The following is a 16533-nucleotide window of genomic DNA, read 5'->3' as shown; positions in this document are numbered from 1 at the left end:
GCTCTCTACTTGGACAGATGTTTGAAAGATGCCATTCGCTGGGCTGAAGTACTTTCACAAAGTTGTGAGAAGAAGAAAAATACTTCCACTGAGAAAACACTCAAAGCACTAAAAAAGGATGGCAAATGAACTATGATAAAAGTATATTTTATATAAAATTTTTATTTTATTTAAAATATTTTATTTAAATATTTTATTTAAAATAAAGAGTTCATTTGGAACAGTAAACTAGAATGGTAGATCTTCTTATCTTCACCATTGTTTATACTATTTGAGACCCATGTTTCATTTCTGAGAGTCTTGCAAATTAGTTCAGATTGAGTTACTCATTTAATTGGAACCAGTTATAGTAATACTGTACTATTGCAGTTGAAATGTTTAGGTAACTATTATCATGGTAACTTTTGAAATAAATGAAGAGGAGCTCACATGTTGGAGAAATAGTTAGACCAGGAGTCAGAGATAGGATTCTGGCTTCAGCTGACTCTAACTAGCCCTTGCCTCTCTGAGTGTTAGCTTCCTTCCTTTCTAATGACACAGGGGTAGACATCTTGATTTGTAAGGTCCTACTAGCCCTGAACATTCCATGACAGAATTCTAGGAAAGTTACAGGGATGATAGAAAATTACCTTTAGCAAGTACACAAAAGGTTATCTATAACATATATTTTAATTTTTTATTATGAAAATTTTCAAACATATACAACAATAGAGATTTTTCCCCATATGATATAGTAACTCCCCAAATTCAACAATTTATAATGAATATTTTTAAACTGGAGGTTTTTGGCAACCAAAATAAAAGGAAAAACTTTTCCTGATTATTGACAAGGCCACAAAGCCACCACTGCAGAGTTAACTTTGGGGCAGGCTAAATTCAATCAGATCTTGCTTTTAGTAGTATTTTCAGTGGGACTCTTTATTTTTAGCTTTCCATTTTAAAATAATTTTCAACTTACAGACAAACTGTGAAACTAGTACAGAGAATTTCTCCTATATGCTTCACCCAGCTTCCCCTAATGTTCACATCTTCCCTCGCCACGGTACATCTATCAAAGTCAGGAAATTAACCTTGATGGAATACTGTTAACTGTTCTGCAGATCTTATGTGAATTTCATCAGTTCCCACACCGATGTCCTTTTTCTGGTCCATGGTCAGATTCAGGATCCACCATTATTATTGTATTTAGTCCCTCTAATAGTAGCCTCTCCAGTGTGTGACAGTTGATAAGTCTTTCTGTGATTTTCATGACTTTAACACTTTTGAAGACAACTGGCTGATCTTAGAATATACTTCAGTTTGGGTTTGTCTGATTAGATTGAAGTTACACATTGTTTTGAAAAATACCACGTAAGTGATGTGCCCTTCTCAGTTCTTCATTATCAAGAGGTACATGTGATGATACTAACTTGGGTCCCTTGGTTAAAGTGGGGTCTGCCATGTTTCTCCTTTGTAAAGTTCCTATTTTTGCCTTACTAAGTATCTCACTGGCAGAGAACTACTAGGAGACCATGCAGAGGTCTTTTATATCATACCTTCACGTGCTGATTTTAACATCCATGAATGATTTTTGTATGCAACAGTTATTACTGTAGTACTTGCCTAATGGAAATTTTTCTACTTCCATTGTTCTTCTACAGTTTAATTGGAATTCTGCTATAAGGAAGAGCTGCCTCTCCTCCCCTGTTTATTCAGTTATTTTCAATAGTGTGGACTCATGGGAATTTATTTTATTCTGTAGGTTATTATTCATTGCTATTCATATTTGTTGCTCAAATTGTCCCAGGTTTGGCCATTAGAAGGTTCTTTTCAATGTACCTTCTTTGATTTTTAAGTGCTTCCTTACTTTTTTTTTTGTTTGTTTTTGAAGATTTTATTTATAAGGTGCCTGGATGGTTCAGAAGTCTCTGCCTTCAGCTCAGGTCACAATCTCCGGGTCCTGGGATTGAGCCCCAGGTCAGGCTTTCTGCTCAACTGGGAGTCTGCTTCTCCATCTCCCTCTGCCTCTCCCCTGCTTGTTTTCTCTCTCACTCACTCACTCTCTCAAGTAAATAAATAAAATCTTTTTTAAAAGCAATTTTACTTAATTGTTTTAAAGAGAGCAAGCAGGGGGAGAGGGACAGAGGGAGAGAATCCCAAGCAGACTCCATGCTAAATGCAGAGCCCTACCCAGGGCTCAGTCTCATGACCCCAAGACCATGACCCTAGCTGAAACTAACAGTTGGACGCTTAACCAGCTGAGCCACCCAGGTGCCCTAGTACTTCCTTACTTTAGGTACAAGATGCTCTAGGCTCATTTTGTAACTTCCTTGCCCCAGGGCTGGAATTAGCTGATTCGCGGAGGAGCTCTGATTTATTAGAGAAAGGTATTTAGAAACCAAGATCCAGGTGCTAAGTATACTCACACTATGGAATGTTATTGCTTCTAGAACCTCTTAAGCAGACAGAGCTAGGAAATGTATGCACCTCAATATGCATCTCTAACCAACTACAGGTATTCTTTCTCAGTCTGTATTTATATTACAAACTCTGAGTACACACTAACACAGTTCCAGTCCAACTCCACTGGTTCATTCATATTTAAAACTGCTTTCTCCAGCAGTGAGAAACCTCACTCTCATTATCCACAATATATTTATTTGTTTAATTGTAGTTTATACAGAAAGTAGTTTTTAAATTGCTAACCCACACCCTGTGAAAAACAAACTTTCTAAATATAGGAAATACTTGTGCATAGTTCCTTTAGTCATGAGCCTTAGATCATACATTTGAAAACACTGCTTTCCAACTTAGGTTAGTTCCTTTTCCTCACTCCCTTCAGTGTGGTCATGCTATTTCTTTATAATGCAGTTATGTTCATTTGTTATGTTTGTGTCCAGCACACACTGGTTGATGTTAACTATTTATTTGTGTTTGGAGTAGATGAAACATTACCATGATTCTAAACTATACAATAAGATATACACAGAAATGTTTTCCCCCCTCATCTCTACTAACTTGTTCTCATTTTCCCATTATTTCCACCTTCCTTCCTACCTACCTCCTTTGGCCACTAGTCACAGTTCCTGGTTTATACTTCTTGTACTTCTTCTGCAAAAATGAGCTAATATCTGGGTTTTTTCCCTCTTATATACCCTTCCCTTAACATTACTATAAATGGATTTTAGAAATATTTGATTAATTCTTTATCTCATTTTACTTTTTCTATTTCCAAATATCTTAAGACAGGGTTATGACTGATTTTTGTCTCTCATCTTGTTAGGATTGTACTTTCCTGGGAAATTTTAGAGTAAGTGGTTTATTTTTACTTTTTCTCCCAAAAGCCCTTTTTGGTTTTCTGGAACAAATCAGTTATATAAAAATGTATTTTCACTTATCAAGGGTAAGGTGTCCTGCTTTCCCTCTTTGAAACAAGTTCACCATGTGTGGGAGGAAGACAGAAGTTTGACTCTGTCCGAAACCACGATCAACTTGTTTTGGAAAAGTCTTCTCCGTCTTTACCAGTTTGCCATTTCTGATAGCATCACCTATACATTTAGATTCAAGGCCAGGAAGACATCCCAGAACTAAAGCCAGTTCTGCAGTGAAGGGAACAGGAGACAGTGATGATCCATCATATATCATTATAGACACACAAGAGTTAAGAGTGCCTGTCACTTCTGTGAAAAGGGACAGTGAATAGTTGGGGAGGGACACACAAGTTTTGGAAGTGATGGACTTGAATTCTGAATCTTGGAATCACTACTTGATATTCTTAGGACTTTAGACAAGTTACTTGACTACCTTGGGCATCCAGATTGGTCATCTGTAAAACAGGAATGATAATCTTTATACCCACACGGGTTGTTGTGACAGTTAAATGAAGAAAGTTGCCTAATTCAGGTCATTTAATTTCTTCTTCTACCTTATATTCTGCTTATATAATTTGTTTTGCTTCCTGAAAGTAGATTTAAGGAAGGAAATCCTTGACTCCTCTTTATCTCATATCCTACATCCAATTCATCGCCAAATTCTTTTGACTCTACCAGAGTTGACCTAGAACCCCTTACTAATTTGCCTTTGTTGTTAACAACAGTCTTCAAATTAATTTTATAGCTTCTTAATACTAATTGTACCTAAATCCTATTTCTCCAGGATTGTTGTTTGTTTGGGTTTTGAAGAATAAAGTTATTGACTGAATCAAAAGGCTTTTACTGAATTACGAACTTTTGCTTCCTTTTAATTATTTTGTATGTGGAAGGGGAGAGAACTTATGTTCGTTAACAGGATTTATTCTTCCTCAAAAAAAATTTTTAAGATTTTATTTATTTGAGAGAGAGAGAGAACTCAAGCAGGAGGAGGGGCAGAAGGAAAGGGTGTGAAGCACCACGGAGCAGGGAGTCCGACACGGGACTGGATCCCAGGACCCTGGGATCATGACCTGAGCTGAAGGCAGATGCTTAATTGAACCACCTAGATACCCCTCAAAAAAATTTTACCCTCTCTGTCAGGATCCTAATAATTGCAGATCAATTTTTAGATTCTGTTCCAGTTTGTTTTTCTTATGTCAATTAAGATGACCATCTTGTCATTTTTCTTCAATCTTGTTCTTTTTCCATTAAAAAAAAAAAGCCAGTGTTCTAAGGTAGTCTATTTGACAGTGGGATGAAGACTGATACTTTAGTCATCATACTTTAGTTGCCAACAGTAGCTACATGGTTACCTTTAAGCTTTGCTTTCTTAGAAATCTGACACAAGGCTCTAAATAGCTACCACTCCTCCTTCCCCAAGTACCCTGTCGGGTCACTTTTTTTTTTGTTGTTGTTGTTGTTGTTGTTGTTGTTGTTAATTTCAGTGCTTCGAGTCAAACATCAAAATGCTGGCTGTCTGTGGCTCTCTCGCCTCACCGTGCCTTCAACCTCATTTGAATGCAAAAAATGCAGACAGTCATCAGTGTTTTCAAATATGAACATTTCAGCAGAACCACCTGCAGGATTCAGTTTGCTGGAATACCCTTCCTTCTCACATCCTTTCCCTACCCAGATTCCACTGAATTCCTAAGAGATGGGCAAGGGGTTTGGAGAATGATTTTTAAGAAAGAGTAAGAAATCCATAGTTGTGCTGGAAAATAGAATACAAGAAGTGGATCAGGAATTATGAAGAATTTCTGGAATAAAGTAGATAAAATTGGACGGATGGAAACTAGACTTAGGAAACCCAACTCAAAACAGGTGTAGAGAAGATCTCTGCAGAGGTACATACCATTCTTCTCAACAGACTTGGGCAGAACTCCAAGCTCATAGTCAGCTGGTGCAAGGGAACGAAAGCAGGCTATGGGGCAATCATCAGGTTTCTTATAAAACAATATGGAACAGCTGGGGTAGTAAACTTTAGTAGCAGTATTCAACTTTGGCTGAATTTAGAATTACCTGGGGAGCTTTTAAAATCCTGATGCCCAGACCAGCTAAATAAGAATCTTAAATCTCATAGGCTGGAACTCCAGGCACACATTTTTAAACTCCCTGGGTGATTCTAATTTGCAACCAAGGATTGAGAATTACTCTAGGGTCTGGCTGTGTCTTTCCTCCTGGGCTAAAGTCAGTAAGGCCAGATTTCTAAAATAAAATAGGGATCTCTGCCTCAAAAGTCTCCCTGTATTAGGAGTTGGACTAGAGAATGAGGGCATATTGAATGGCTTGCACTTACAAAGCAGATTTGAAGGGGAAGGAATGTGAAATAGCTCTGTGCAATAGTCAAGAGGCTCAAGTGTTTTATTCCTGAAATAAGACCTTTTCGTATATCACAGCTGGGGAAAGGTTTCCCAAGCCTTCATGGGCGCATCGTGCTCAGCTCATAGTAAATACTTCGTAAATATGTCTGGAAACTCCACCCCTAGATTTCCATAATCAGCCCACCTCTTTGGGGGAAAGATTACCATGGAAATGTATCCAACTGCTTAGAAAAACTGAAAACCAGTGCCAGATATCAACAATCATTTGATCTTTCTGAATCCATCCTTTATAATATGACCAGATAACAAAGAAATGTCAGCAAGTACCCATGAGAAAAAGAAGCACCAAGATAGACTAAGAAGAAATAGAAGAGAACTTTTAAAATATTTATTATTACTGGGGCGCCTGGGTGGCTCAGTCAGTTAAGCATCGAACTGTTGATTTCAGCTTAGGTCATGATCTCAGGGTCCTGGAATCAAGCACCATATTGGGCTCAGCATTCAGCACAGAGATCTGTTCATCCCTCTCCCCCTGCTCCTCCTCCCCACCCCCATGCGAGCACATGCACTCTCTCTCTCAAATAAATTTAAAAATCTTTTAAAAATATAATATTTATTACTGTCTTCAGAAAATTCAAGATATGGAAGGTGGAAGAAAGAAGATAGGGATGAAAAAATCAAAGATAGACCAATTGAATCTAATCAAACATGTGATAGAAGAAAATTTCCTAAAGATAGAAGAGGCTTAAGAGCCTAATGTGCCAGTTGAGAGGGGCCTACAGAGGTAAACAATGCTTTTTCCCCTAGATACATTCTGATAAAATTTCTTAATCCACAGCTTAGAAGAAAATTTTGAGCTTTTCCACAGAGGAACAAGCTCTATGGAAAGCAGTGAGAATCACAATGACATCAGACTTACTCATGATACTGAACACTACATGGCAATGCTTTGAGCATTGCGACTATGAGTATTTTTTTTTTAAAGATTATTTATTTATTTATTTGACAGACAGAGATCACAAGTAGCAGAGAGGCAGGCAGAGAGAGAGAGAGAGGGAAGCAGGCTCCCTGCTGAGCAGAGAACCCGATGTGGGACTCGATCCCAGGACCCTGAGATCATGACCTGAGCCGAAGGCAGCAGCCCAACCCACTGAGCCACCCAGGCGCCCCAGCGACTATGAGTATTTTGAACCTAGAGTTGTATACTCAGTCAATTCCTTTAAGTGGAAGAACAAAGTTAACTTTTTGGAATATGCAGATTCCTGCCCTTTTTGAAAAAACAAAAATAAAAAAACAACTGTAGGATATACTAAAATATCACAAAAAAATAAAGCCAAGAAGTGAAGACTTCAAGGCATAAGCAACATTAGTGAGCAAAAAAGTAATTTCCATAACATGTCAGTAAAGTTGGATGCATTTAACTTGACAGATCCTGAAATGGCAAAACTATAATACAAGTAATAGTAGTTTAACAACCTGGAACTAGGTTCTGGGTCATTTCAACAAAATGCCATGCAGATGGGAAATGGAGGGGGAGGCAAAATTGCCCCGGTGGCTCTGTCGGTTAAATGTCCAACTCTTAATTTTGGCTCAGGTCATGATCTCAGGATGGTATGATCAAGCCCTGCATCAGGCTCACACTGGGCATGGAGCCTGCTTGAGATTCGCTCTCCACCTCTTCCTCTGCCTCTCAATCACCATCCCCCCTCTCCCACATGTTCCCTCTCTCTTTCTCTCAATAAATAGATAAGTATCAAAAACCAAGTGGTACCAAAAATTGAAAATAGAGGAATGATTTCATGTATGCCCATGTTGAGATCTGATAGAGCTCTGAGGTTTTTTTGGTTTTGTTTTTCATATGCTTTTGAAGTATTTGTGAATGTCCTGGTAAATTTGGTCCAGTGAGAGAGCAAATTCTTGAAACCACTTTATTATATGTTTTTACAAAATAATGCAGTGTGGCACTTGCTCTAAAATGGACACTGTTTATTCTTTCAAATATCTTGAATTTATGTAGCTCCTTGTAAAAAAGGCAGCTTCAAGTCTTCAGGTAGAGTAAAATCATAGTAGAAAATAGTCTTTTTTGTTAATTTTAAAAATCCAGCCAATGGATCGTTTATTTTAAAATAGTATTAAAAGACAGAAGCTCCATATCAATAAAAAGTTTAAATAGCTCTTGGAATTTATTAAAAATAGGAGTACTGACTAGTATTCAAAAAGGAAAATTCCCAGAAGTAAGTGAAAATCACTACCATTTTCCTTAAGGCCCTGTTTTCAAATTAATTGTTAAATAAATATTTACTCTCTGGCCTTGAACTGTGTGTTAGGCACTGTAAGGTACAAAAGAAGGGGAAGACATTGTCTTTGTCTACCAACTTTGAGTTTTATTCATACTGCGACAGCCCTCTCTGTGGCGCCATTAAGTGGCTTCTCGAGCAAAAGTTCAAAAACATGTTTAATCCGGTATAATTTACCTCTGATTGCAGAAAAATAATCATAGCCAACTTCCATTGAGTTCACCTCTGTGTATCACAATGTCTTCACATAGTAGGTACCCTGACATAAGAATGAACGAATGCAAAAAAAAAAAAAAAGAATGAACAAATGCCAGGTGTTGGGCTAACAGCTTTCATTCGGGCCCTGATTTAATACTCTCTGCAATTACTAGTTAGCTAGTATTGTTTTCTCTATTTTGTGGATGGAGAAACTGAGCTTCAGATAATTTAGATGACCTTGCCCAAAGCCACAACTGTTAAGTGGCAGAATGGGATTGGAATCCAGATCTGACTAAAGTGCTCTCCCTGTGTAAAGACAGGAGTGGTGCAGATTTGTGTTTGTGTAGGATTTGTTGCTGTGCGTATGGTCCCTATTTAGACTAAGATCTATCATCTCTCATCCATTTGCATGAATTCTTCTAGTCAGGTAGCTAGGGTGTGCGCCTGCCCGCAGTTAGCCACTGCTCCTCAGTTCTGTCAGCCATCGCGCGATGGTATTTGGTCATCTTGCACAGTAGAAAGTGGTGCAGAGGAGCAAGAAGGCAGTTTGGGGGAAATCTGACCACCATGCTTACAGTTTCTCTTCTAATCAGTGATTAATATGCCTCTCCTGATTTAGAACTCCATCTCTGTTTCCTTATTTGCCTTTTCAGGGGGTCATTAAGAATCCACTATCTCTTGGATGTTCTGCTCTATTAGGCAGGCAGAGAGAAACTTATTTGGCATGAACTAGGCAGCAGAAAAAACCCTTGCCATGTGGGAGTAACCTGTCACAACCTGGTTTTCTCTGGCCAGATGACTAGTCTTGTCTAGTAGTAATGCCATTACAACATTCCCATTCAGATCCCCATGACCCAGTAATTGTTTTGGGAACGAGTGCAAAGCTATCAGACACCAGCTACTATAATTAGAAAAGGGAAAAACACACTCACCAGAGCTAACGTCTTTAGACTGGAGCATTTACGGCACATTTTTTTTTTAGGTTATGGAGCCTCCTTCTCAGTTTTGCTTCCTAAAATACAAAGTCTACAGTTTTTGGGTTCTCGCATTCCGGTTTTTGTTACTGCAGTACACTCTTTCCTTTTCCCCCCTATTTTAATCGGAGTACAAATTGCTGTCAGCACATCGAGTTCATGTGCCAGCCACATTCAGAACAGGGTGTTCTGTGCTCTTCAAAACAAAATTGCTCTAGGGCAGTAAGAGAACAATAAGTCAGAGCTCCAGTTTAAGTGATGTTTTGCAGCAGACCCGGCTTACTTGATGTGGTTACACTCGGATTGCTCAGCAAAGCTCGAGTAATTTCATTTGGTTTGACTTCGTGGGGTTTGGAGGACCTCCCCCCTCCAAGTTCCATGGACTTTAAGTCAAGAGAAAATGTTATTCCTTTTTGTGTCTTTTTTTTTTCCTCTACCGAAAAAGCCCTAAGTAGAAGCATCCTGTATGTACTTTTATTCTCTTTGGACACGTCATAGATCATTTACTTCCCGTAAATCATGCTGGTTGGAATTAGCAACAGACCTCCTGAGCCCTAGAGGCCGAGCTCCCAGTGAGTCATGATGGTTATTATTAAATATTTATTAAGTGAGTATTTGTACTAAGAGATGCAAGGTCAAAAGCAACCACAGGTCTTCCTAGCCAGAGCTGCCATGGTTTTCTTTTGTATCAGTTGTTGAGACAATTAAAAAAAAAAAAAACAAAAACAAAACCCAAGCATTGGACCTGGAGGAGCCAGGCATATTTGATCTGTCACCATGAAGGGGACCCCTGCTGTGGCGGTCGGTGGCATTTCTGTGGCTCCAGGGTGGTGCGTGAGTTCTTGTTAGCAGTCTTGCAGAACTAGTCACACCAGTGTTCTGAGTTTAGAAATCAGTTAACAGAGAGATAGCCTTTGCTACTTGTAGATGTAGAGAATCAATGGGTTATATACTCCTTGAGCCTGTGACACCTTCTCTCACACGGACATTCCAGATTTGAAAAGGCTGTGGTTTTCTTTGTACATATGAACTGGTATGTGTGTGTGCGTGTGTGTGCACGTGCATGTATCAGTTGAAGATTTGATGGCACTGTAGGTAGTGTTCAGGTCCGACTTAAGAGTTAGATTTACCCAAAAAAAAAAAAAAAAAAAAGATTAGTCCATATAAAAGGTACTAAATATGAGAATTACTGTGGAATTTTACTTTCCTATAAGGTAGCCATAAAAATTGGTTCTGTCATTTATTGTCTTTTATTGTCTTGCTTTCATTATAGTTTCCTTACCTTCCTTATAATTTTGAAATCTTCTTTTGCTTGCTTGCTTCACTTATCTTTCCCAACACATTTATTAGTAGCCAGTCTTTTTGTCCCCCTAATATGGGTTGTCCCACGTAAAGAGAACTTCTAAAATTATTTATATAATTTTAACATCAAGTACACGCATCAAGCTGAAAACTAGCCTAGGAAACTGACACACAGGCAGGAATCCTTTGCAGAGTCTCTGGATTTCCTGTTTTGAAAACACATTCAAACGTGATCAACCAAAAACCACAATGAATGTACTGATAGTTTCCTCCCCTACTAAATGTACTCTCCTTTAGGGAGGAAGACATTTCTAACAATAAACCTCAGACAGAAAATCTGTCAGCTGAGTTGTGATATACTAGGATAATAAGTCTCAAGACTTGAGAATATTCCTCAATTCATGAGCTGAAAGTCACTTTGCTCAGCAATTTTTTTTTTTTCATGAAAAGTATCATTGCATTAGTCTACATCAAATTTCTTGGGCAGATTTTAAAATATGTAAGAGCATAAACTTCTCAGGACTTTCAATTCCTTTAGCAACATCGAGTTTTTATTTATTTAAGTAAAAATATCTTAAGCCTTAGACACCCTGCAGAACCTCTCTAGATGTATCTGAAAATAATAAAGCTGAATTTATTTTGAGACTATTTTCCAATTCAAAAGAATTTTCAATGTGCTATCAATTGATTGAGTTTTATATGATCTAGAACATTCCAAAAGTGATTGTAATAGAGAGGATCATCTACTTTTATGACTGTGGGGACATGGAGCAAAATTCCTGTATATCAACTCCACCCTGAGAGCCAGTGTATTTCTTGCCCTTGTTTGGAGAGTCACACCTCTCTCTAATTTGGCCCAAGTTTCTTGGACTCCATCCTACGTCTTTGTTGGAAGCACATCGGGATGGTCTTATCTTAGTAAATCAGAAAAGGATAGAGAACTTTATTTATTTATTTTTAAGATTTTACTTATTTGACAGAAAGTGAGAGAGAAAGGCAGAGCAGCAGGCAGAGGGAGAGAGAGAAGCAGGCTCCCCGCTGAGCAGAGAGCCCGATGTGGGGCTCAATCCCAGGATCCTGGGATCATGACCTGAGCGGAAGGCAGATGCTTAACCCACTGAGCCACCCAGGCACCCCAGGATAGAGAGCTTTAAAGCATAAATGTCCATGTGACATTGTGGCACTTGACGACTATACCACTACCATTTGCTTTTTGGGGTTTCTCGAATTTTTCAAGCTTGGGCTTAAAGGTAACCTGATCAAATAATTAACTGCAGGAATTGGCTTTGAAGCTGGTTTCTGGCCTGTATCAGAGAACTGTATCACTGGGTCATAGTTTCATAGAATTGTAGAGCTTCAGAGGATATTTGAGATCATGTAATTCAAAAGTAGAGTAAGTTGGAATTGAATTTGTGTTTGGAAATTAATAATTGTCTCATGAAACAAGTATAACAGAATGAGTAATTTTTAGTCTCTCTAAAGCAAGTTAAAGTTAGAGAAACTGGTGTTAGAAAAGAAGAATTTTAGGAAATTGTTACATTTGAATCTAGGCCATTACAGAGGTTAGAATAAAGAATTTTCTTAGGAAAGACCAATTATTACATTGCTTGGTGACTGCTGTGCTATTGCATGAGCCATTCATCTTTTCTTTTCTTTTTTCTTTTTTTTTAATTTATTTGACAGACAGATCACAAGTAGGCAGAGGGGCAGGCAGAGAGAGAGAGGAGGAGGAGGCAGGCTCCCTGCTGAGCAGAGAGCCCGAATTCAGGACTCGATCCCAGGACCCTGGGATCATGACCTGAGCTGAAGGCAGAGGCTTTAACCACTGAGCCACCCAGGCGCCCCACCATTCATCTTTTCTTACTGAGTCAAAGACCCAAGTGGAAGAGAATGAATGTCTTTCATATGAAAAGTAGTTGGAAAGATTCAGAGAGTTGCTTATCCTAGAAAAAAAAGTAAGGGATCAAGAAAAAAATATATATCTATATGCATTTTTCCTGTTTTGTCTTGAAACAAAAGCTTTTTATCTGATAGGAAATCACCCTGGGAATGAGGTGAGTGAGTCTAAGTGGAACAGGAAATTAGGCCCCAAGAAAGTGACCTCTTAACGTTTCAGAAGAGATGGTTAAATAATTTGATTTGTGGAGTTATAGTAGACTGATGATTCCTTCCCACTTTACAGTTATCACTCCACTAAGGCATATAGCTATGATGATACAGTTATTGATGATGCTGGCTTTCGGTTTTCTGTTTTTACTCAAATATATTTGTGAATGAGATTAAGACTCTTAAGAAAGAAAAAAGAGCTGCTTTATTCAGTTAACTTTTGTTTATCTTTGGGGAAATAGTCATTTAGTTGTTTTTGGTTTTTTTTTTCTCCCAAGCATCTGAAGTCAAAAAATAGTTATAAATGTTTAGGTCATTATATACTTGATACTAAGTTCATTGCACCTTGATAATTATCTATTAAATATTCTAGCATTTCTTGATCCTTTGTTATAGGTGAGGAAATTTCTGTCATGTAGTAGGTTTAAATTAAACCTATGTTTCTGCTTTTATTATCCCCTAAGTTATCTTCAAGATTTGTTTATTTTATAGAGATGGTGGGGTGCAGAGGGAGAGGGCGAGAGGGGACTCCTCAAGCAGACTCCCCACTGCTGAGCAGGGAGCCTGACACAGTGCTTTATCCCAGGACCCTGAGAGCATGATCTGAACTGAAATCAAGAGTTGGCCACATAACCAACTGAGCCACCCAGGTGCCCTCCCCCACCCCCCTGCCCCGAGTTATCTTATTGATAGAGTTGTTGGTAATTACAAGTTTAAACTTAGAAATAGGATTACTCTTAAATTTTCAGACTGGGTAGGTAAAGTGTCAACAGGACATACCCCATGTGTCTCTAGATGAAATGAGAAAGGGAAAATAATCATTTATCACTTCTCTAAATTAGCCAGACCTATGGAGCAGCTTTATTGACTGACCTGTCTCCTCACCCTCAGTTCACCTGGAAGGCCGCTATGATGGAAGGACGTTTGATTGCAGAGATGTGGTATTCATTGTTGGGGAAGGAGAAGACCATGACATTCCAATTGGAATTGACAAAGCCCTGGAGAAAATGCAACGGGAAGAACAATGTATTTTATATCTTGGACCACGGTAAGCAGCATACCAGCTCAGTACACAGTGAAGTTATCTAAAGGACAGGGATTTTAGTGTGTGTGTGTGTGTGTGTGTGTGTGTGGTATAAGAAGGAGGTCTACTTTCATTCTTTTGCATATAGATCTTCAGTTTTCCCTGCACCATTTACTGAAGAGACCATCTTTTCTCCGTTACATAGTCTTGCCCCTTCTGGCACAGATCAATTGACCAAATAAATGTGGATTATTTCTGGGCTCTCTATCTTGTTCCATTGATCTATTTTGTGCCAGGATTACTGCAGTTTTGTAGTCTATCTTAAAGTCTGGGAGTGTGATACCTTCACCTTTGTTCTTCTTTCTCAAGCTTGCTTTGACTATGCAGGGTCTTGTGTGGTTCCTTATAAATTTTGGATTATTCTAGTTCTGTAAAAAATACTATTGATATCTTTTTTTTTTTTTAAGATTTTATTTATTTGACAGAGATCACAAGTAGGCAGAGAGAGAGGAGGAAGAGGAAGAGGAAGCAGGCTCCCTGCTGAGCAGAGAGCCTGATGCAGGGCTCTATCCCAAGACCCTGGGACCATGACCCGAGCCGAAAGCGGAGGCTTAACCCACTGAGCCACCCAGGCGCCCCAAAATACTATTGATATCTTGATAGAGATTGCATTGAATCTGTAGATTGCTTTGGCCAGTATGGATATTTTAATAATATTAATACTTCCAATCCATAAGCATGGTATATCTTTCCGTTTGTGTCCTCTTCAATTTCTTTCATCAGTATTTTATATTTGTGACAACATGGATGGACCTAGAAGGCATTATGCTTAAGTGAGAGAAGCCAGACTGAGAAAAATACCATATGATTTCACTTATATGTGGACTCTAAAAAAAAAAAAAAAACACACAAAACAAATGAACAGACAAAACAAACAGAATCATAAATAGAACAAACTCGAGGTTGCCAGAGGATTTGGGGGTGGGGGATACCTGTTGAGCACAAGGCGAAGGGGGAATTAAGAGGTACAAACTTATGGTTATAAAATAAGTCACAGGGATGAAATATATAGCATACAGAATATAGTAAATAATATTGTGCTAATATTATATGCTAATAGATAACTGAATTTATCATGGCGAGCCTAGTGTAACATGTAGAATTGTCACATCACTATGCTGTACACCTGAAACTGATATAACATTGTACTCCGCTGTACTTCAGTAAAAACAAAGAATATGTATATACTTTTTTCAATCAATGTTTTAGAGTTTTCAATGAAGTTAATGCCAATAGTGGAAACAATTAAGTCAGGCAACAGTCATGGAGTGAATTAATATATCACAAAGATATATTAATTCATATGGAGTGAATTAATATCACAAAGATCTGCGAGCCTGTTTACTTGACTGTTGTGTGTCAAAGAGAGGACCGACAGGCAAGTTGTGCTGCTTATTTGTTTTGCCTGCCATATTGCAAAGACAGGAAGCTATTGGCCCATCTCACATGATTCTCCTACCTCTCTCCTTCCTTTTCTCTAAATTAGATGGGAGGCAGTAAAACATGTGAGGGTTGGAAGTAGAAGAAGCATTTGGATGATTTATTACCACTTGAATTTGTGCCACCTGTTCTTATACGAGTCCCTGAAAAAAAAAAAAAAAACCTGTTCTTCCTGGATCTAAAGGCAGCGGAGATGACTCATTTTTGCCTAAATTTTTCCCATCATAAGGATATCCATTAGCACTTCCCAGCTTAGAACTATCAGACACCAACAGCTCTCTTGTGAAAACATGTTTGGTATTATTTTTAGACCTAAAATTATACCATGAATCTAACCCTTCTATCTTGAGAAATAGACCCTTGAGAGAAACCAGGGTGTTTTTATTCTGTTTGCATGAAAGCGCATCTGCTTATCTGCAGTCTCCTCCCTCTCTGGCTCCTTGGATTTCAGCCCCTAGGATTCTGAGTTCTTGAGGATCCGGATGGCCTACACTCACCAATAGGTACAGTCGGCCTTTTGTACAGTTGCTTGCCTTTGTGGAGCCTCAAGAGTAATCCAGTAGCATATTCCTCTTTGCCCTCATACTCGAGCCCTAATTCTATTTCTCAAGTGAGGGTTTGGCCAGGACTACAAATGCTCCACACCTTGACCCCTTTTACAGCCTTCATGGAGGCACCTTTTATTTCATGCTTTCTTTTTCTCTGTCATCCTTTTTCCACTACTATATTCCCATTTTAGTGTGTTTTATTTACATTTACCCTATAGTTGTAGTTCACTTTCAGGTGAACTTATTTCTCTCATTCTAGAAGGAACTGTTTTTTACTCAGAGCATAGAGAAGGCTGTCTCCTCCATATCCAGGTAATAGCTAATTATTATTATTATTTTTTAAAGATTTTATTTATTTATTTGACAGAGATCACAAGTAGGCAGAGAGGCAGGTAGAGAGAGAGGAGGAAGCAGGTTCCCTGCTGAGCAGAGAGCCCAATGCGGGACTCGATCCCAGGACCCTGGGATCATGACCTGAGCTGAAGGCAGAGGCTTAACCCACTGAGCCACCCAGGCGCCCTAGCTAATTATTTTTAATGTAGCTTTCTAAAATTGTAGTTCTAGACTCATATGAAGAGAGTGGTATTTATGTTCCCTGTATGCTTGCTGATTTAAGCTCCTTGAGGATAGATAATTCTGCATACATGCAAGCGTAGATTATATGAATCAGTTCATTGTATTTTGAGCTAGCTAACAAGACAGCCTGGGAGGCAGCTGTCTCAAGTTTAATGGCAAAGAGATACAGAAATCATCCTTACATACATCCAGGCAAATAGTTCCTTGCACACTTAAATTGTTTGTTGTGTCATTAATGGTTAGTACCCCCCCAGCTCTGTACCTTACCAGCTGTGTCTACTTGGGCAAGTCACTTAAC

The 16533-nt window shown here is 38.6% G+C and overlaps 1 protein-coding gene across 6 annotated transcripts in view; it reads left to right on the top strand.

Moving 5' to 3' along the window:
- The window catches only part of FKBP5 (FKBP prolyl isomerase 5), a 115687-nt gene that overhangs the window by 79915 nt on the left and 19239 nt on the right, over nucleotides 1-16533 (top strand). For all 6 annotated transcript variants that reach the window (XM_032864316.1, XM_032864312.1, XM_032864313.1 and 3 more), the window contains one exon: nucleotides 13479-13635. In XM_032864316.1, the coding sequence (XP_032720207.1) occupies nucleotides 13479-13635 (157 nt within the window). The remainder of the gene's footprint in view (nucleotides 1-13478; nucleotides 13636-16533) is intronic.

This window comes from Lontra canadensis, unplaced genomic scaffold (genome assembly GCF_010015895.1).
Source record: "Lontra canadensis isolate GAN:19392208 unplaced genomic scaffold, GSC_riverotter_1.0 scaffold27, whole genome shotgun sequence".
NCBI lineage: Eukaryota > Metazoa > Chordata > Mammalia > Carnivora > Mustelidae > Lontra > Lontra canadensis.
The sequence above is the reverse complement of the archived record's forward strand: the minus strand, read 5'-3'. Positions and strand labels throughout refer to the sequence as shown.